The sequence below is a fragment of the Gobius niger genome (genome assembly GCF_951799975.1).
Source record: "Gobius niger genome assembly, chromosome: 18".
NCBI lineage: Eukaryota > Metazoa > Chordata > Actinopteri > Gobiiformes > Gobiidae > Gobius > Gobius niger.
Genome location: NC_136869.1, coordinates 3,622,816 through 3,643,050, shown reverse-complemented (window position 1 = coordinate 3,643,050; position 20,235 = coordinate 3,622,816). Strand labels below are relative to the sequence as shown.

The following is a 20,235-nucleotide window of genomic DNA, read 5'->3' as shown; positions in this document are numbered from 1 at the left end:
TTAAGATTCAGAAAATGATTGTTACTGAATAATTTGATACAAAGCAGAAATGACACAATGTTCAATAAAATGACACTCAAGAACAGACTTTCTGTACAATAATCATGAACAGAGCGTTTAAACCTTTGCTCTGCAGCTGATGTTTCTGTGTCTTAACCCAGTCCCAGATTTATTATCAAGAAACAGATGTTAAAGCAGCAGTGAGAGAAAATAACTTTTTGTTTGAGTAATTACTCAAATATCATCTTTCCACCAAAATCCTCCTCTCAAAAGAAAATCAAAAGCCATATTCAGAAAGAAGGAGGATAGTCCATGGAGTGACTGTCTTCACTCTGAACCTCACAGATCTTCAGTTCTTTGGTTTTAGCGCCACCTGCAGGTCCCACAGAGAAGTAAGGAAAGAGTTTGTCGGTGGATGTTCCTTTGGGCACAGTGTGAGAGCACAGGGGGGTCATGTGATCAGCGTCAGAGAAGGACAGAGTTCCTTTGTTAAAGTCCAGCTTCACTCGGATCTTCTCTGGAGACTTCTTCACTTCCACAGGTTTAGAGCCGTCACCGTATTGTCCTTTAATGTAATAAAAAGGCAATGATCCCTTTAAAAGTGAAGCTTGACTCTTTTCTTTCCTCTCAATCGACTCTTTGGTGACTCCTAGGCCCCAGGCCGGGAGGTCCCCCACCTCCACGTCCCACTGGTGAATCCCAGAGCTGTAGCCCACAGAGCCCAGGACTATGTGATATTTACGGAACCGCTCTGGGACCTCAGGGAGTTCTTTATTCAGAGCCTCTGTCCTTCTCACTGAGCTCAGGTCGTCAGACAGACTGAGGTACGGACTCGCAGTGTTTGGATCTAAAACGACAGGTTGATATCTGACCAGTCTCTTCATCCGGGTCCAGACCCTGAATCCCAGGTTTCCCAGGACTTTGGCCTGGTCCAGGAGCAGTCCTGCTTTGGGCCGTGGGCGGGGCCGGGTGCTCTCCTGTCGGGGCCTGTAGTTGTGTGTCTCCAGCTGCTGCTGCAGCTCCTGGATGATCTTGTCCACAGAGCTCAGCTTCTCCCGGAGCTTCTCCAGCTCTGGGCTGATGTTCTTCTTCTGTCGGAGCTGCTCCTCTCTCAGAGCGGATAAGGCCCTCTGCTCCTCCTCCTGAAGGAACTTGTGCAGCCGAGAGAACCCCGCCCTGATGTGGCGCTCGCAGTCTCCCGCCTGTTTCTCTGCGTAGAGCTGTATCTCCTCATAGCTCTGCTGTAGCTCCTCACACTGATGTTTCTCCTCAGTCAGAGCCTGCAGCTGTGAGGAGATCAGCTCCTTCAGCCTCCTCTGCGCCTCCTCTCCACTCACCACCGTGTGCTGTGGGTGCAGAGAGAACTCACAGAGCGGACAGAGCGGGCGTGAGTCGTCCAGGCAGAAGAGAGGGGGCACCTGCGGGTGAGAGGGGCACACGGACCACTGCCTCTGGGTCTGGGCTGAGGGCGGCTCTGACGCTCCCTGTGCAGGAGGCTCCTGTGTGGGCCGGTCCTGTGTGGGCCAGTCCTGTGTGGGCCGGTCCTGTGTGGGCCGGTCCTGTGTGGGCCGGTCCTGTGTGGGCCGGTCCTGTGTTTGGGCTGACAGCTGGAGCTTCTGTCTGAAGGAGACGCTCAGCTCTTTTAGAGCAAAGTTGACGTCTAAAGCCTCCTTTGAAGACCTCCTCCTGCAGACGGGGCAGGGCCTGCTCGGCTGTCGGGCCCAGTGCTCCGTGAGGCAGCGTTTGCAGAAGCTGTGGTGACAGCTCAGAGACACCGGCTCAGTCACAATGTCCAGACAAACTGAACACGTCAGGAAAGGCTCAAAAGAGGACTCTGCCATGTTTCTGTGCTCCTCTCCGCTCCGGTCTGTAGTTTCAGGCTGTAGATCCGCTCAGAGAGAGTTTAGAGTCTTCGTTGGACAGAGTTGAGTCTGTGCTGTTGAAATCTCTGAACACTTGTTGAATACTTTCGTCTGCACTTCCTGTTCAACCGGTCTGTGCTTTGCTCTCCCTGTGACTCAAAGACTTTAACCCCTTGACACCTGAATTTATTTCCCACTATATATAAAATCATTAAACACTGACAAAGCAGGAAAGAAAAAGCTGAAATGTGTCAATTACAATAGAATAAAAAAAACATCTATAAAGCAGATTTATAAAACAACGTTAACATTTGTGGGATAAAAGATGTTTCATGTTTTTTTGTGGCTCTTCTTGGTTGCATGTGGTCTTTGGTGCCTGAGCTGGTCTCCAGTGGAGGAGGTCTGAGTCATGAAGGTGTGCAGAGGAGAGGAACTGTCCTTCAGGATGTTCTGGAGAGTCTGCACTGTGGCCATGTCCCGCCTCTCACTCAGAGATTGGATGTGTTTTTGTTTTCAAGCTGATACTAAATTCTTGCAGGAAGAAGTATGTCGTGAATTAGCGACACTCGGTGTTAAGGGGTTAAAGGCACAACACAACACAGCACTACAGCGCCACCTGGAGGACGCTTTGATCCGGTGCACATCGATAGTTTCGTTGCTGTAAACTGGCTGTAGCCTGTTGAAGCTCCTTTATGCCATTGTTACATGTTTTTTATCCACAAAATACCTTTAACCCCTTAACTCCCACCTGAACCGAGCACATTTTCTCCAGATTGGCTTTACCCCAATCCAAAAGCTTCTGGAAAAAAGGTGTGAAAAATAGCGACAGAACTGAGACGAAAACAATGATGAAGATGTGACAAAAAAGTGAAAAAACTTTGACAAAAAATGTGACAAAAAAATGTGACAAAAAATGACAATAAATTTACAAAAATTAGTTGAATACCCCCCCCCAAAAATGGAAAAAAAATCTGATGACGTGAGGAAAAAGATCCATTTAGATGAGTTTTGTAGATCTTAGCTTTCAAATGAGGCGTTACACTGGCCTACAGGATTTGGGTAAAGCTGAACTGGAGAAAATGCTCTCGGTTCAGGCGGGAGTTAAGAGGTTAAACAGCACTAAGGGACTTCCTGTGACGTCATGAGTGGAGAGACTGCATGAGTCCTTAGGTTTAGGGAAAGACCCAAAAAGTAGCCAAAATACATCACAAATTGTATTCAAATTTATTGTCAACAGCCTTTTATTATTAATCACTATTCTTAATAACAGCCCCATTATTCGTAGTAGTAATAATTGTATGATAGTCATAATTATTCTCATGTTTTATTATTATTAGGGCTATTCCTATCGGCCCCTCCTGGAGCCGCCACCTGAACGTGGTGGAGGGTATGAGCACCTGAATGATCCTGGAGCTCTGTTGTCGGGGGCTTGGTGCCCCTGGTAGGGTCTCCCATGGCAAACAGGTCCTGGTGACGGGTCAGACAAAGAGCGGTTCAGAAGCTCCTTATGAGAGACCAACAGGCCTGTTTAATCGTGAGGCCGTCCTTCTGTGGACCCACCACCTGCAGGGGGCGCCATAAGGGGCTGGTGCAATGTGATTCACGACCTGGAAACGGACAAGTGGAAGAAGATGGATGGATGGATGTTCCTATATGGTCTGTTTTTTAGAGTGACGCCCTCTAGCTATTTGTCGCAAAAAAGCGGCGATCAGTTTTGTACGTCTTAGCTTTCAAATAAGGCATTACACTGGCCCATAGGCTGTAAACGTTTAGATTTGGGTAAAGCTGAACTGTCGAACATGCCCTCGGTTAAAGTCGGGTGTTAAAAGTTATTCTGATTCTGACTTTAAATGTCATGAAAACTTCTAGGTGGCAGTAGTGATATAAAATGGCACATTTGAAATATCCCAATATACACGATATGGTCTAATTCCACATCTCATTTAAAAATATATCAGTATATCTTAAATATCGATATCTCGCCCAGCCCTACATCCCAGCCTAATCCTTCACCCCTGTCACACTGGTGTTTAACCTCTAACCTGAACCCAGCACATTGTTTCCAGTTCGGCTTTACCCAAATCTAAAAGCAAACAGTGGAATGTCTCATTTGAAAGCTAAGACCAACAAACGTAATCTGACTTTTTTGTCTCGTCGCCCCGTTTTTATGTTTTTTTTGCCGTTTTTTTGCTTCTTCCATTGCTCTTTTTGTCACACTTTTCAGTCACTTTTTAGTCACTATTACGTTTCTTTTTTGCCAAGTTTTTGTTGCTTTTTCTTTGCTGTTATTGTCACTTTTTAGGTTGTGTTTTCATCACTTATTTGTCTAGTTTTCGTCGCTTTTTCTTTGTTATTTTTGATGCTTTTGTGTCACTTTTTAGTCACTATTATGTGTCCTTTTTGTCATGTTTTTGTTGCTTTTGTGGCTTTTTCATTGCTTTTATTTGTCACTTTTTTGCAGCTTTGGCGGCATGTTTTTTGTTGCATTTTTGTTGCTCTTTGGTCACTATTATGTTGCCTGTCATGTTTTTCTTGATTTTCCGTAGCTTTTTTGTGGGTTTTTGTCACTCATTTTTTATCAAGTTGTCGTCACGTTTTTGTCGGCTTTTTATTGTTTTTTTTACATGCTTTTTTGTTGATTTTTTGAGTCACTTTTGAGTCACTATTATGCTGCTTTATTTGGGGTTTTTTTGTTACGTTTTCATCTTTGTCAATATTTTTGATAATATATTTTAACAAAAACACGACTAAAGAGTGAGGAAAAAATAAGAAGAAAGCCACAAAAAAGCGACTAAAAATATGACAAAAGTGGGGAAAAAAAGTGAGCAAAACTATACTCTGTGTCTTGTTCACAGTTTATCTTCCTTCGATCTCCATGCTCTGTGTCCAACTAATAAACCCATAAAAAAGGAACAATGGTGAAAGTGTGAGGGCAGGACAAACACTTTCCACTGCAGAGACATTTAAGTCCATTTTATTCTTCAAAATCCAAACTCCAACAACACTGTTCATTAACAAAGAGATTTACCATCGATTTAAGATTCAGAAAATGATTGTTACTGAATAATTTGATACAAAGCAGAAATGACACAATGTTCAATAAAATGACACTTAAGAACAGACTTTCTGTACAATAATCATGAACAGAGCGTTTAAACCTTTGCTCTGCAGCTGATGTTTCTGTGTCTGAACCCAGTCCCAGATTCATTATCAAGACACAGATGTTAAAGCAGCAGTGAGAGAAAATAACTTTTTGTTTTTATTGCGTAAATATCATATTTCCACACAAATTCTCCTCTCAAAAGAAAAGCAAAAGCCACATTCAGAAAATAGGAGGATAATCCATGGACCAACTGTCTTCACTCTGAACCTCACAGATCTTCAGTTCTTTGGTTTTAGCGCCACCTGCAGATCCTACCCAGAAGTAAGGAAAGAGTTTGCCGGTGGATGTTCCTTTGGGCACAGTGAGAGAGCACAGGGGGGTCATGTGATCAGCGTCAGAGAAGGACAGTGTTCCTGTGTTAAAGTCCAGCTTCACTCGGATCTTCTCTGGAGACTTCTTCACTTTCACAGGTTTAGAGCCGTCGTCGTATTGTCCTTCATTGTGACCAAAATCCAATAATCCCTTTTCAAGTGAAGCTCGACTCTTTTCTTTCCTCTCGATCGACTCTTTGGCGACTCCGAGGCCCCAGTCAGGGAGGTCTCCCACCTCTACGTCCCACTGGTGAGTCCCAGAGCTGTAGCCCACAGAGCCCAGGACTATGGCCCAGGGACTGAACCGCTCTGGGACCTCAGGGAGTTCTTTATTCCAAGTCTCTGTGTTTCTCACTGAGCTCAGGTCGTCAGACAGACTGAGAACTGGACACGCAGTGTTTGGATCTAAAACGACAGGTTGATATCTGACCAGTCTCTTCATCCGGGTCCAGACCCTGAAGCCCAGGTTTCCCAGGACTTTGGCCTGGTCCAGGAGCAGTCCTGCTTTGGTCTTTGGGTGGGGTGGAGAGGAGCATGGTGATCTGGGTCGGGGCCTGTAGGTGTGTGTCTCCAGCTGCTGCTGCAGCTCCTGGATGATCTTGTCCACAGAGCTCAGCTTCTCCCGGAGCTTCTCCAGCTCTGGGCTGATGTTCTTCTTCTGTCGGAGCTGCTCCTCTCTCAGAGCGGATAAGGCCCTCTGCTCCTCCTCCTGAAGGAACTTGTGCAGCCGAGAGAACCCCGCCCTGATGTGGCGCTCGCAGTCTCCCGCCTGTTTCTCTGCGTAGAGCTGTATCTCCTCATAGCTCTGCTGTAGCTCCTCACACTGATGTTTCTCCTCAGTCAGAGCCTGCAGCTGTGAGGAGATCAGCTCCTTCAGCCTCCTCTGCGCCTCCTCTCCACTCACCACCGTGTGCTGTGGGTGCAGAGAGAACTCACAGAGCGGACAGAGCGGGCGTGAGTCGTCCAGGCAGAAGAGAGGGGGCACCTGCGGGTGAGAGGGGCACACGAACCACTGCCTCTGGGTCTGGGCTGAGGGCGGCTCTGACGCTCCCTGTGCAGGAGGCTCCTGTGTGGGCCGGTCCTGTGTGGGCCGGTCCTGTGTGGGCCGGTCCTGTGTTTGGCCTGACAGCTGGAGCTTCTGTCTGAAGGAAATGCTCAGCTCTTTTAGAGCAAAGTTGACGTCTAAAGCCTCCTTTGAAGACCTCCTCCTGCAGACGGGGCAGGGCCTGCTCGGCTGTCGGGCCCAGTGCTCCGTGAGGCAGCGTTTGCAGAAGCTGTGGTGACAGCTCAGAGACACCGGCTCAGTCACAATGTCCAGACAAACTGAACACGTCAGGAAAGACTCCAGAGAGGACTCTGCCATGTTTCTGGTCTCCTCTCCGCTCCGGTCTGTAGTTTCAGGCTGTAGATCCGCTCAGAGAGAGTTCACACTCTGGAGGACAGAGTTGAGTCTGTGCTGTTAAAATCTGTAAACACTTACAATACGTCTGCACTTCCTGTTCAAACGGTCTGTGTAACCTTTGCTCTCTCCTGATCTCTCCTCGTGACTCAAAGACGTTAAAGGCAAAGTACATTACACATAACAAGACAACTAGAACAACAACTACACTACAGCGCCACCTGGAGGACACTTTGATTCAGTGCATTTCTTTTCAATAGTTTTGTTGTTGTAAACTGCCTGTTTTCTGCTTAAGCTCCTTTGTCGCTGTTACATGTATTTTAGCCACAAAAAAACTTTAAAAATCACTCAGGGTCAGGGACTTCATTAAGACAAAACAGATCACAAATTGTAGTAAAATTTGTAGTCAATGGCCTTTCATTATTAATCACTATTCTTAATAATAGCCCCATTATTATTATTATGTTTTATTATTATTAGGCCTATTCCTTATATGGTCTGGTTTTTAGACTGACTCTAGCTATTGGTCGGCTTCTTGTGCACAAGATCCGGCCCATAATGTTCATGACCTAAATCTTCCTATAAAGAGAACTTTCTGTACAAGATGGTAAGTTAGACAGAACACCAATGGAGGTGGGTCCACAAAATAAACAAAAACACATAATAATACGGTAAGAAAACTGGGACTAGGAGATCCATGGAGATATAATAACTCAAGCATGAGGAATTTTACCTTTTCCTCTAATGTCTAGGGCAGCTCGATTATAGAAAAAAGAAAAGTCTTAAAAAGTCTGTATTTCTTTCTTTCTTTCCTTGCTTTCTTTTTCTTTCAACAGTTACAAAAGTACAAATGATATCAAGCATGCCTTGATTGAGGAGAAGTCACTGTTTCACACCTGCCCCCTGCTGGACGGCATCCTTAAAGTGGCTATTCAGAGATTAAAATGTTTAAAATTAAGTATTTTCCTCCCCCTACATGTTCCAACAATGTCCTAATGTGTAGAATGAGCCCAGACCTGGTATGGATTTCAAAATAAAGGCTCAGACCTACAAAATAAAGGTTGTAGTAAGTTGCTGGTATAATAATGAATAACTGGAGCCAATACAGTAATGATTGTAGAAGCCATTAACCTCTTAACTCCCGCCTGAACCGAGAGGATCTTTTTCTTCACGTCAGCAGATTTTTTTTCCATCATTTTTTTGTTGGGTATTCAACTCATTTTTGTAACTTTTTTGTCATTTTTTGGTCAATTTTTCATCAATTTTTTGTAATTTTTTCGTCACATTTTTATCACATTTTTGTCATTTTTTTGTCAATTTTTTGGTCAATTTTTTTTCATTTTTTCGTCACATTTTTGTCAATTTTTTTAATCGCATTTTTGTCCATTTTTTCATCAATTTTTCGTCAAATTTTCATCCATTTTTTTTTCATATTTTTGTAATTGTTTTGTCACATTTTTTCCACTTTTTTGTCATTTTTTCATCCATTTTTCGTCAATTTCTTGTGACATTTTTGCCACTTTTTCCATTCATTTTTCGTCACTTTTTTGTCAATGTTTTCTCTCTTTTTCGTCACATTTCCATCATTGTTTTCGTCTCAGCTTTGTTCCAGAAGCTTTTGGACTGGGGTAAAGCCAAACTGGAGAAAACGTGCTCGGTTCAGGTGGGAGTTAAGGGGTTAAAGAGTAATATCCACAAATGTTCATATATTGACATACATTTCAAAATAAAAGTCCAGATCCCAAAAATAAAGGTTGTAGTACGTTGCTAGTATGGTAATTGGTAACTAGCGTAAATTTGGTGCCAGTACAGTAAAAAATGTAGAAGGTATTGAAGATGATCCATACATTTTCATATTTGTGCATGAATTTCAAAATAAAGGTCCAGACCTTAAAAGTAAAGGTAAGTTAAGGTATAATAATTGGTAACTGGTGTAAATTTAGTGTCACATACATTGTAGAAGGTATTTAACCCCCACCTGAACCGAGCACATTTTCTCCAGTTTGGCTTTACCCAAATCTAAAAGCAACATGACAAACATGACAAAAAAGCGGCGATCAGTTTTGTACGTCTTAGCTTTCAAATAAGGCACTACACTGGCCCATAGGCTGTAAACGTTTAGATTTGGGTAAAGCTGAACTGGAGTTGCCCTCGGTTAAAGTCGGGTGTTAAAAGTTATTGTGATTCTGACTTTAAATGTCATAAAAACTTCTAGGTGGCAGTAGTGATATAAAATGGCACATTTGAAATATCCCAATATACACGATATGGTCTAATTCCACATCTCATTAAAAAATATATCGGTATATCTTAAATATCGATATATCGCCCAGCCCTACATCCCAGCCTAATCCTTCACCACTGTCACACTGGTGTTTAACCTCTAACCTGAACCCAGCACATTGTTTCCAGCAAACAGTGTAATGTCTCATTTGAAAGCTAAGACCAACAAACGTAATCTGACTATTTTGTCTCGTCGCCACGTTTTTATGTTTTTTTGCCGTTTTTTAACTTCTTCCATTGCTCTTTTTGTCACACTTTTCAGTCACTTTTTAGTCACTATTACGTTTCTTTTTTGCCAAGTTTTTGTTGCTTTTTCTTTGCTGTTATTGTCACTTTCTAGGTTGTGTTTTCGTCACTTATTTGTCTAGTTTTTGTCGCTTTTTCATTGTTCTTTTTGGTGCGTTTTCGTCACTATTATGTTTCCTTTTTGCCATGTTTTTGTTGCTTTTTCATTGCTTTCATTTGTCACTTTTTGTTGCTTTTTGGTCACTATTATGTTGTCATGTTTTGTTGATTTTTCATTGCTGTTATTGTCACTTTTTAGGTTGTGTTTTCGTCACTTATTTGTCTAGTTTTCGTCATGTTTTCGTCGCTTTTTCTTTGTTCTTTTTGATGCTTTTGTGTCACTTTTTAGTCACTATTATATTTCCTTTTTGTCATGCTTTTGTTGCTTTTTCATTGCTTTTATTTGTCACTTTTTTGTAGCTTTGGTGGCATGATTTTGTTGCATTTTTGTTGCTCTTTGGTCACTATTATATTTCCTGTTTGTCATGTTTTTCTTGATTTTCCGTAGCTTTTTTTGTGGGTTTTTGTCACTTATTTTTTATCAAGTTGTCGTCACGTTTTTGTCGGCTTTTAATCGTTGTTTTTTTAATGCTTTTTTGTTGAGTTTTTGAGTCACTTTTGAGTCACTATTATGCTGCTTTATTTGTTTTTTTTCTTTGTCAATATTTTGATAATATATTTTAACAAAAACACGACTAAAGAGTGATGAAAAAGCAAGAAGAAAGCCATAAAAAAGCGACTTATAATATGACAAAAGTGGGATAAAAAAGTGAGAAAAAACTCTCTCTTTTCAGTTTTAGCATCATCTTCCTTCGATCTCCATGCTCTGTGTCCAACTAATAAACCCATAAAAAAGGAACAATGGTGAAAGTGTGAGGGCAGGACAAATACTTTCCACTGCAGAAACATTTAAGTCCATTTTATTCTTCAAAATCCAAACTCCAACAACACTGTTCATTAACAAAGAGATTTACCATCGATTTAAGATTCAGAAAATGATTGTTACTGATTCATTTGATACAAAGCAGAAATGACACAATGTTCAATAAAATGACACTTAAGAACAGACTTTCTGTACAATAATCATGAACAGAGCGTTTAAACCTTTGCTCTGCAGCTGATGTTTCTGTGTCTGAACCCAGTCCCAGATTTATTATCAAGAAACAGATGTTAAAGCCGCCACCTAAATTCTCCTCTCAAAAGGAAATCAAAAGCCACATTCAGAAAATAGGAGGATAATCCATGGACCAACTGTCTTCACTCTGAACTTCACAGATCTTCAGTTCTTTGGTTTCACTGCCTTCTTCAGGTCCGATATAGAACAAAGGAAAGAGTTTGTCGGTGGATGTTCCTTTGGGCACAGTGTGAGAGAACAGGGGGGTCATGTGATCAGCGTCAGAGAAGGACAGAGTTCCTTTGTTAAAGTCCAGCTTCACTCGGATCTTCTCTGGAGACTTCTTCACTTTCACATGTTTAGAGCCGTCATTGTATTGTCTTTCACAGTAACCAAAACACAATAATCCATTTTCAAGTGAAGCTTGACTCTTTTCTTTCCTCTCGATCGTCTCTTTGGCGACTCCTATGGCCCAGTGAGGGAGGTCTCCCACCTCCACGTCCCACTGGTGAGTCCCAGAGCTGTAGCTCACAGAGCCCAGGACTATGGCATATTTACTGAACCGCTCTGGGACATCAGGGAGTTCTTTATTCCGAGCCTCTGTCCTTCTCACTGAGCTCAGGTCGTCAGACAGACTGAGTTCTGGATTCGCAGTGTTTGGATCCAAAACGACAGGTTGATATTTGACCAGTCTCTTCATCCGGGTCCAGACCCTGAAGCCCAGGTTTCCCAGGACTTTGGCCTGGTCCAGGAGCAGTCCTGCTTTGGGCCGTGGGCGGGGCGGGGTGCTCTCCTGTCGGGGCCTGTAGGTGTGTGTCTCCAGCTGCTGCTGCAGCTCCTGGATGATCTTGTCCACAGAGCTCAGCTTCTCCCGGAGCTTCTCCAGCTCTGGGCTGATGTTCTTCTTCTGTCGGAGCTGCTCCTCTCTCAGAGCGGATAAGGCCCTCTGCTCCTCCTCCTGAAGGAACTGGTGCAGCCGAGAGAACCCCGCCCTGATGTGGCGCTCGCAGTCTCCCGCCTGTTTCTCTGCGTAGAGCTGTATCTCCTCATAGCTCTGCTGTAGCTCCTCACACTGATGTTTCTCCTCAGTCAGAGCCTGCAGCTGTGAGGAGATCAGCTCCTTCAGCCTCCTCTGCGCCTCCTCTCCACTCACCACCGTGTGCTGTGGGTGCAGAGAGAACTCACAGAGCGGACAGAGCGGGCGTGAGTCGTCCAGGCAGAAGAGAGGGGGCACCTGCGGGTGAGAGGGGCACACGGACCACTGCCTCTGGGTCTGGGCTGAGGGCGGCTCTGACGCTCCCTGTGCAGGAGGCTCCTGTGTGGGCCGGTCCTGTGTGGGCCGGTCCTGTGTGGGCCGGTCCTGTGTGGGCCGGTCCTGTGTTTGGGCTGACAGCTGGAGCTTCTGTCTGAAGGAGATGCTCAGCTCTTTTAGAGCAAAGTTGACGTCTAAAGCCTCCTTTGAAGACCTCCTCCTGCAGACGGGGCAGGGCCTGCTCGGCTGTCGGGCCCAGTGCTCCGTGAGGCAGCGTTTGCAGAAGCTGTGGTGACAGCTCAGAGACACCGGCTCAGTCACAATGTCCAGACAAACTGAACACGTCAGGAAAGACTCAAAAGAGGACTCTGCCATGTTTCTGTGCTCCTCTCCGCTCCGGTCTGTAGTTTCAGGCTGTAGATCCGCTCAGAGAGAGTTCACACTCTGGAGGACAGAGTTGAGTCTGTGCATGTAGAAATCTCTGAATTCGTCTGCACTTCCTGTTCAGCCGGTCTCTGTGCTTTGCTCTCCCTGTGACTCAAAGACTTTAACCCCTTGACACCTGGATTTATTTCCCGCTATATATAAACACTGACAAAGCAGGAAAGAAAAAGCTTTTCAACCTGAAACGTGTCAATTATTATAGAATAAAAAAAAACATCTATAAAACAGATTTATAAAACAGCGTTAACATTTGTGGGATAAAAGATGTTTCATGTTTTTTTGTGTGGCTCTTCTTGGTTATATGTGGTCTTTGGTGCCTGAGCTGGTCTCCAGTGGAGGAGGTCTGAGTCATGAAGGTGTGCAGAGGAGAGGAACTGTCCTTCAGGATATTCTGGAGAGTCTGCAGTGTGGCCATGTCCCGCCTCTCACTCAGAGATTGGATGTGTTTTTGTTTTCAAGCTGATGCTAAATTCTTGCAGGAAGAAGTATGTCGTGAATTAGCGACACTCGGTGTTAAGGGGTTAAAGGCACAACACAACACAGCACTACAGCGCCACCTGGAGGACGCTTTGATCCGGTGCACATCGATAGTTTCGTTGCTGTAAACTGGCTGTAGCCTGTTGAAGCTCCTTTATGCCACTGTTACATGTTAATTATCCACAAAAATACCTTTAACCCCTTAACTCCCACCTGAACCGAGCACATTTTCTCCAGATTGGCTTTACCCCAATCCAAAAGCTTCTTGAAAAAAGGTGTGAGAAATAGCAACAAAACTGAAACGAAAACAATGATGAAGATGTGACAAAAAAGTGAGAAAACTGTGACAAAAAATGTGACAAAAAAATGTGACAAAAAAATGTGACAATAAATTTACAAAAATGAGTTAAATATGCCCCCCCCCAAAAAATGGAAAAAAAATCTGATGACGTGAGGAAAAAGATCCATTTAGATGAGTTTTGTAGATCTTAGCTTTCAAATGAGGCGTTACACTGGCCTACAGGATTTGGGTAAAACTGAAAACTGAGAAAATGCTCTCGGTTCAGGCGGGAGTTAAGAGGTTAAAAAGCACTAAGGGACTTCCTGTGACGTCATGAGTGGAGAGACTGCATGAGTCCTTAGGTTTAGGGAAAGACCCAAAAAGTAGCCAAAACACATCACAAATTGTATTCAAATTTATTGTCAACAGCCTTTTGTTATTATTCACTATTCTTAATAACAGCCCCATTATTCGTAGTAGTAATAATTGTATGATAGTCATCATACAATTATTACTACCTCTTCAGGTCGGTGGGGAGTCCTTGCCTCAAGTGGAGGAGTTCAAGTATCTCGGGGTCTTGTTCACGAGTGAGGGACGGAAGGAGCGTGAGATGGACAGACGGATCGGTGCGGCGTCAGCAGTGATGCGGTCGCTGTATCGGTCTGTCGTGGTGAAGAGGGAGCTGAGTCGGGGCAAAGCTCTCGATTTACCGATCGATCTACGTTCCCACCCTCACCTATGGTCATGAGATTTGGGTCATGACCGAAAGGACAAGATCGCGAATACAAGCGGCCGAAATGAGTTTCCTTCGCAGGGTGGCTGGGCGCACCCTTCGAGATCGGGTGAGGAGCTCAGTTACCCGGGAGGAGCTCGGAGTAGAGTCGCTGCTCCTTCACGTTGAAAGGAGCAGCTGAGGTGGCTCGGGCATCTGTTCCGGATGCCTCCTGGTCGCCTCCCGCGGGAGGTGTTCCAGGCATGTCCTAGTGGGACAAGGCCTCGTGGAAGGCCCAGGACACGGTGGTGGGACTATGTCTCCGAGCTGGCCTGGTGTCGCCTCGGGGTCCCCCCAGAACAGCTGGACGAGGTGTGTGTGGACCGGGAAGTTTGGGCATCTCTGCTGAGACTGCTGCCCCCGCGACCCGGCCCCGGATAAAGCGGAAGAAAATGGATGGATGGATGGATGGATAGTCATCATTATTCTTATGTTTTATTATTATTAGGCCTATTCCTATCGGCCCCTCCTGGAGCTGCCACCTGAACGTGGTGGAGGGTTTGAGCGCCCGAATGATCCTGGAGCTCTGTTGTCGGGGGCTTCGTGCCCCTGTAGGGTCTCCCAGGGCAAACAGGTCCTGGATGACGGGTCAGACAAAGAGCGGTTCAGAAGCTCCTTATGAGAGACCAACAGGCCTGTTTAGAACCATGAGGCCGTCCTTCTGTGGACCCACCACCTGCAGGAGGAGCCATAGGGGCTGGTGCAATGTGATTTGGGCAACTCCAACAGCTGCCCCCACGACCCGGCAACGGACAAGTGGAAGAAGATGGATGGATGGATGTTCCTATATGGTCTGATTTTTAGAGTGACACACTCTAGCTATTTGTCGCAAAAAAGCGGCGATCAGTTTTGTACGTCTTAGCTTTCAAATAAGGCATTACACTGGCCTATAGGCTGTAAATGTTTAGATTCGGATAAAGCTGAACTGGAGAACATGCCCTTGGTTATGGCGGGTGTTAAAAGTTATTCTGATTCTGACTTTAAATGTCATAAAAACTTCTAACGACCTTAGACTCGGTTACTTTAGCAACGACACTAAATCATTCAAAGTTTGCAGAAAATTAAAATAACGACTCTGTGTTTCAAGGTTTATTTGCTTCATTTGTTTCAATCTCATGCCTTAAAAAAGAAAACCATTTGAACAAACCCCTCGTAACCAAATCCTCCACATAAAACTCTGTAATATCTGAACTCGGATTCGCAATCAGAGAAACCTCGGCGAAGCTTCAAATTTACAGCCATCATTTCCCCGTAAATTTCCGACTTGTGCCTCTTACTCGGCTTCTTCTCGACGATTCAAATAACTCCGAAACAATAATGAACCCCTGCTTCATAAAAGTTAGTGCTCCCCGACGCGCCCGAGAACACGCTTTAATATTTACTCTAACTGAATCCATCTGGGAAGAACAACACGGGAAAGGCTCTTATTGTCTTTTTGTTTTTCCGCAAAATCCGATCAAGGCGTCTGCAGCGAATCAGTCCACGACAATAAAACGCAACGAGGCGGCCATTTGTGCCAGGAGTGAAAAGTTGCAGAAAGGTTTTAATTGAGTTGGAGTAAAGCTGAAAATATTCAAAGTTAAACGTTGTGTACAAATATCCCGGCACTTTCTTTGACGGCTGACTAGACTTTGATGATCCTGTGAAGCTTGTGAATAGGAGGAATCAGATTTTTTTTGTCATTTTTTTGTCATTTTTTTGTCACTTTTTCATCACATTTTTGTCCATTTTTTGTCACTTTTTTGTCACATTTTTGTCACATTTTGTCGCATTTTGTCACATTTTTGTCACATTTTTTGTGTTTTTTTCCGTCACATTTTTTGTCATTTTTTCGTTACATTTTTGTCGTTTTTTGTAAATTTTTTGTCATTTTTTTTGTCACATTTTTGTCGCATTTTTTGTCAATTTTTTTTCCTTTTTTGTCACATTTTTGTCACATTTTTGGTCACATTTTAGTCATTTTTTTGGTCATTTTTTTGGTCATTTTTTTGGTCATTTTTTTGGTCATTTTTTTGGTCCATTTTTTGTCATTTTTTTCGTCACATTTTTGTCACATTTTTGTAATTTTTTTGTCACTTTTTCATCACTTTTTCGTCACTTTTTCATCACATTTTTGTCACATTTTGTCACATTTTTGTCACATTTTTTTGTAATTTTTTTGTCTTTTTTGGTCATTTTTTTGTCATTTTTGTCATCACTTTTTTGTCATTTTTTCGTCACTTTTTAGTCACATTTTTGTAATTTTGTGTAATTTTTTTGTCATTTTTTGTCATTTTTTTGTCCATTTTTTTGTCAATTTTTGTCATTTTTTTGTCTTTTTTTCGTCACTTTTTTGTCACATCTTCATCATTGTTTTCGTCTCAGTTTTGTTGCTATTTTTACAGCTTTTTTCCAGAAGCTTTTGGATTGGTTAAACGTTGTGTTCCTTCCTACAAATATCTCGGCACTGACGGCTGACCTGACTTTGATGATCCTGTGAAGCTTGTGAATAGGAGGCTTTGACAACTCTTTAGAGCAGGGATAAAGTGCTTCATAAAGTCATTATTCATTCACTCCACACTCTAGGTCACTATTGTAGCCACAGCCGCCCTGGAGCAGAGTGATCCTCCATGTTCAGAGATTACATGTGGACAAAGTCTGGAATTGTGCGATCTGAAGCTCGCTGACGAGCCAATCATAGCACGGGAGGCGGGAGTTAACCTCTTAACTCCCGCCTGAACTGAGAGCATTTTCTCCAGTTTAGCTTTACCCAAATCCTGTAGGCCAGTGTAACACCTCATTTGAAAGCTAAGATCTACAAAACTCATCTAAATTGATCTTTTTCCTCACATCATCAGATTTTTGGGGGGAGGAGGGGTATTCAACTCATTTTTGTAAGTTTTTGGTCATTTTTTTGGTCATTTTTGGTCACATTTTTGGGACACTTTTTTTTTTCTTTTTCCCCCCGCTTTTTTGGTCATTTTTTCGTCACATTTTTTGTCACATCTTCATTGTTTTCGTCTCAGTTCTGTCGCTATTTTCACACCTTTTTTCCAGAAGCTTTTGGATTGGGGTAAAGCCAAACTGGAGAAAATGTGCTCGGTTCAGGTGGGAGTTCAGGGGTTAATGGTGCGTCATCTTCCGTTCCAGGATTTCCCATCAACCTGTGCCCTTTGGCCGTAACCAAAACAGTGAAGATGGCGACCGCGACACAACCATCTTTTACCAGTGCCCTTTGTTGAGCTGGACTTGTCCTTATACTTGTTTACTTTAATAAATCCTTCCCGTAGTCCCTCTGGGGGTAATTCATCGCCCCCTGGTGTCTCTGGCCAGAAAACAACAATTGCAACTTCCCTGCCACCGGACTGGCACAACCAATACAGACTAATGGAATCACGAAGAAGAAGAAGCTAACAGTCTAACGGGCAAAGCTAACTGCGGGCTAGCGCCACTTAAACAGTATTTACAGCCAAGTTTGAGTGAAAAAAAATATCTCCATTGTGTAATTGGATGAACAATATCCCTCTGTCCCTTTGTCTCTTCTGTCAGCGTAGTATTTACTCTCACAGATAATTCAAATGTTTAAAAAAATCTCAACTTGCTACGACATCTGCAGTTGTGCTATTGGCCTCGAGGAGCACGAGTTACTTAGTGCTGCTTTAAAGCCACAGCAGAAGCTGCTCTGAGGACCTTTACCGGAAAATTTACCCGACTGCACGTCTGAACTACAAACCATCATGGCGGAGGACGTAACTCACCTTGCGTTTGATTGGTTCGCCCTCGTTCAAACTGCGATCATTAGCCCCGCCTCCATTCTCGATTTGGAAATTGCGTCCTATTACCACAATTCCAGACCGTCTTTATAAGTATTTACATATACATAAATAAAGTCAGTCTGGCTTTATGCCAGGCTACACAGTAATGGGCTCCAGACTTTCAGAAATTCATGCTCTACAAATGTCCACATTAAATCATCTTGTGCCTCGGGCGTTGTGTTTGACACATGTGCTTTAGACTATATCCACACGAAGACAAAACGCTTATGTTTTCAGAAACTTTCTTTGTAAGCACGAAGCCAGCTCAGTAAATGTGTCCACATCGACTCAGGTCTGTGAAAACGGTGCAATTCATCCTCCAGGCCTGTGTGAGGCGCTGTGACACTAACACAGATGATAGAACAAGATGTAGAGGCGCATGAGCAGTAAACTTTTGTGGAATGTAAACAGTGAAAATTAAACTAGATTTAGGATCTACAGAAAAGACGAGGAGGAGAGTTTATTCTTCAGACGTAACGGGACTAAAGCAGAAAAACCTGTCAGTGACTTTTACTGTCAGTCCAAAAACACAGGCTGACTTGTGTTTTTCTACTTATCACCTGTGGCTTGTGGACGGCAGTGGAGCAAAGAGGAGCGGAGTCAAACCATCCCAGATCCATGAGGAAAACTCATTATAAGGTCAGTAGATTATGGATCACAGACACCACTCTGGAGCTGTGATGTCATCGTTTTAGTAAAAGTTGCGGAGACGTCGTAACAACGGCGCCACGTAAACGGCGCCACGTAAACGGCGTTTTGAGATCTTTCCACTCTGGGACCTAGTTTGGAAAATGTTCGTTTACAGATGCCCAAAACGCCGGCTCGTATGGACGATACACTGGATTGATAAAAAAATCTTTGCGTTTGGTCCTCAGCTTGACTTCATGTGGACAGGGCCTAAGTGTCATGTTGTAGTTTCAGTTGGACAACTTGTTCAGAGTGACGCCGTTTTGGAAAAAAATCTACAAACAAAATATGTCCAGATGTTTTCCCTGATCATTATTTGGAAGTGTTCGGATTCACAAACCTGCCGCAATCATCTCATGCTGAAAGTCCTTTCATCGTTTTGAATATTGTCTCCGCTTTTGGACTCCTTTATGAGACAGTCATGTGACCTCAGTTCATAAGGTCAAACGGTGGCACAGCGGTTAGTGCTCATGCTTCACAGCTAAAAGGTCCCAGGTTCGATCCCTTGGTGGACAGACCTTTTGTGTGGAGCGAGTTTGTTCTCCTCGTGTCTGTGTAGATTTCCTCCACTCCGGTTTCCCCACCATTAAAAACATGTGCCAGTATGAATGCAGTGAGTGTGGTCGGGACTTTCACGCTTAGGATTTTTTGCAGCACAATTCAACATTTTAAATTACATTGTTTTAAGGTCACCCATTGTCTCGCAGTTCTATGAAGCACTTACCGAGAGCCTGTTGAGTTTCTCTTTTATTCTACAAGTTCAGGGACTTGACCGCTTTCTGCAGCTAGCACGATCTACTACTTAGAATATTTTGCTTTTTCAGCGATCCGACTCCAAAACCAATCTTCTGAATCTGAATCTCAAGCCTCTACAGACACGGGGAAATCAGATCAGATAAAGACGTGTTTGAGATGATCACCAAACACCTGCAAAAGCATAATAACTCAGGCCTAAATCAGGAATAAACTCACATTTCTTGCATTTTCTCCTCAGTAAATCATCCTCGAACTGCACACGCTCCGTCCCTCAAGCCATCCCTAACCTTTGCTCCAACTTTTTCTTGTAAAACCAATCTCTCTTAAACGTTTTATCCATAAAGCGTTTAGCTGTCCGCGCGAGAACGGCTCCGGGACACAAAACTTGACATTTGGCGCCCGACGGTACAAAGGGAGATCTGGTTTTCACCGCAGGCCAAGGGTCTCTCCAAAGGTTTTCTACATTTCTGCTCAAGCTCCGCGAGTCAAAGAGTGAGAGCGAAGAAGCAACAACTCGCATCAAGTCATATTTATAGACGCGCTTTCTCTTGAGGTGTGAAGGCGTTGAAGATGATCGGCACGAACATTTCTGTAAACACTCAAGAATTAGGAGGAGGAGAGTTAGAGACTCATTTGTTTCCTCATTTGTGTTGAGTTTCAGCTTCTGGCTTATTTATCTGAGAAAAACTAAATAGGCTGAGGCTTCTACGAACAACATGTGATGTAACTGAAAGCACAACTTATCATATATCTTAACCTCTTAACTCCCGCCTGAACCGAGAGGATCTTTTTCCTCACGTCATCAGATTTTTTTGTTGGGTATTCAACTCATTTTTGTAACTTTTTGTCATTTTTTTGTTGTCATTTTTTGTCATTTTTCCATCAATTTTTTGTAATCAATTTTTTGTCATTTTTTTGTCACATTTTTGTATTTTTTTTGTAATTTTTTTGTAATTTATTTGTAATTTTTTTGTGATTTTTTTTTAATTTTTTTGTCACATTTTAGTAAAAAAAAAAAGTCAAATTTTTATCACATTTTTGTCATTTTTCATAAATTTTTCGTCAATTTTTGTCAATTTCTTTTTGACATTTTTGTGACATTTTTGCCACTTTTTTTTATAAAATTTTCGTCACTTTTTTGTCAATGTTTTCTCTGTATTTTGTCACATTTTTGTCATTTTTTGGTCAAATTTTGGTCAAATTTTGGTCAATTTCCTTTTGTGACATTTTTGCCACTTTTTCATCAATTTTTCGTCACTTTTTTGTCAATGTTTTCTCACGTTTTTGTCACATTTCCATCATTGTTTTCGTCTCAGTTTTGTTGCTATTTTCCCAGCTTTTTTCCAGAAGCTTTTG

At 43.1% G+C, this 20,235-nt stretch overlaps 3 protein-coding genes across 3 annotated transcripts in view; all 3 read right to left on the bottom strand.

The window, feature by feature from the left end:
* Positions 1-274: 274 nt before the first annotated feature.
* Positions 275-20,235, bottom strand: part of LOC306977700 (E3 ubiquitin-protein ligase TRIM62-like) — a 202,749-nt gene continuing 182,788 nt past the window's right edge. The window contains exon 2 of the mRNA XM_079576125.1: positions 275-1,955. Within this exon, the coding sequence (XP_079432251.1) occupies positions 291-1,841 (1,551 nt within the window). The 5' untranslated portion in view covers positions 1,842-1,955 and the 3' untranslated portion in view covers positions 275-290. The remainder of the gene's footprint in view (positions 1,956-20,235) is intronic.
* LOC306977992 (E3 ubiquitin-protein ligase TRIM62-like) lies at positions 5,169-6,700 on the bottom strand. Its single transcript, XM_079576448.1, has one exon. The coding sequence runs from the start codon at positions 6,697-6,699 to the stop codon at positions 5,185-5,187; it is 1,515 nt and encodes a 504-aa protein (XP_079432574.1). The 5' UTR covers position 6,700; the 3' UTR covers positions 5,169-5,184.
* The window catches only part of LOC306977799 (E3 ubiquitin-protein ligase TRIM11-like), a gene marked incomplete at its 3' end in the record, with an annotated part of 180,920 nt that continues 171,208 nt past the window's right edge, over positions 10,524-20,235 (bottom strand). The window contains exon 2 of the mRNA XM_079576241.1: positions 10,524-11,819. Within this exon, the coding sequence (XP_079432367.1) occupies positions 10,524-11,819 (1,296 nt within the window). The remainder of the gene's footprint in view (positions 11,820-20,235) is intronic.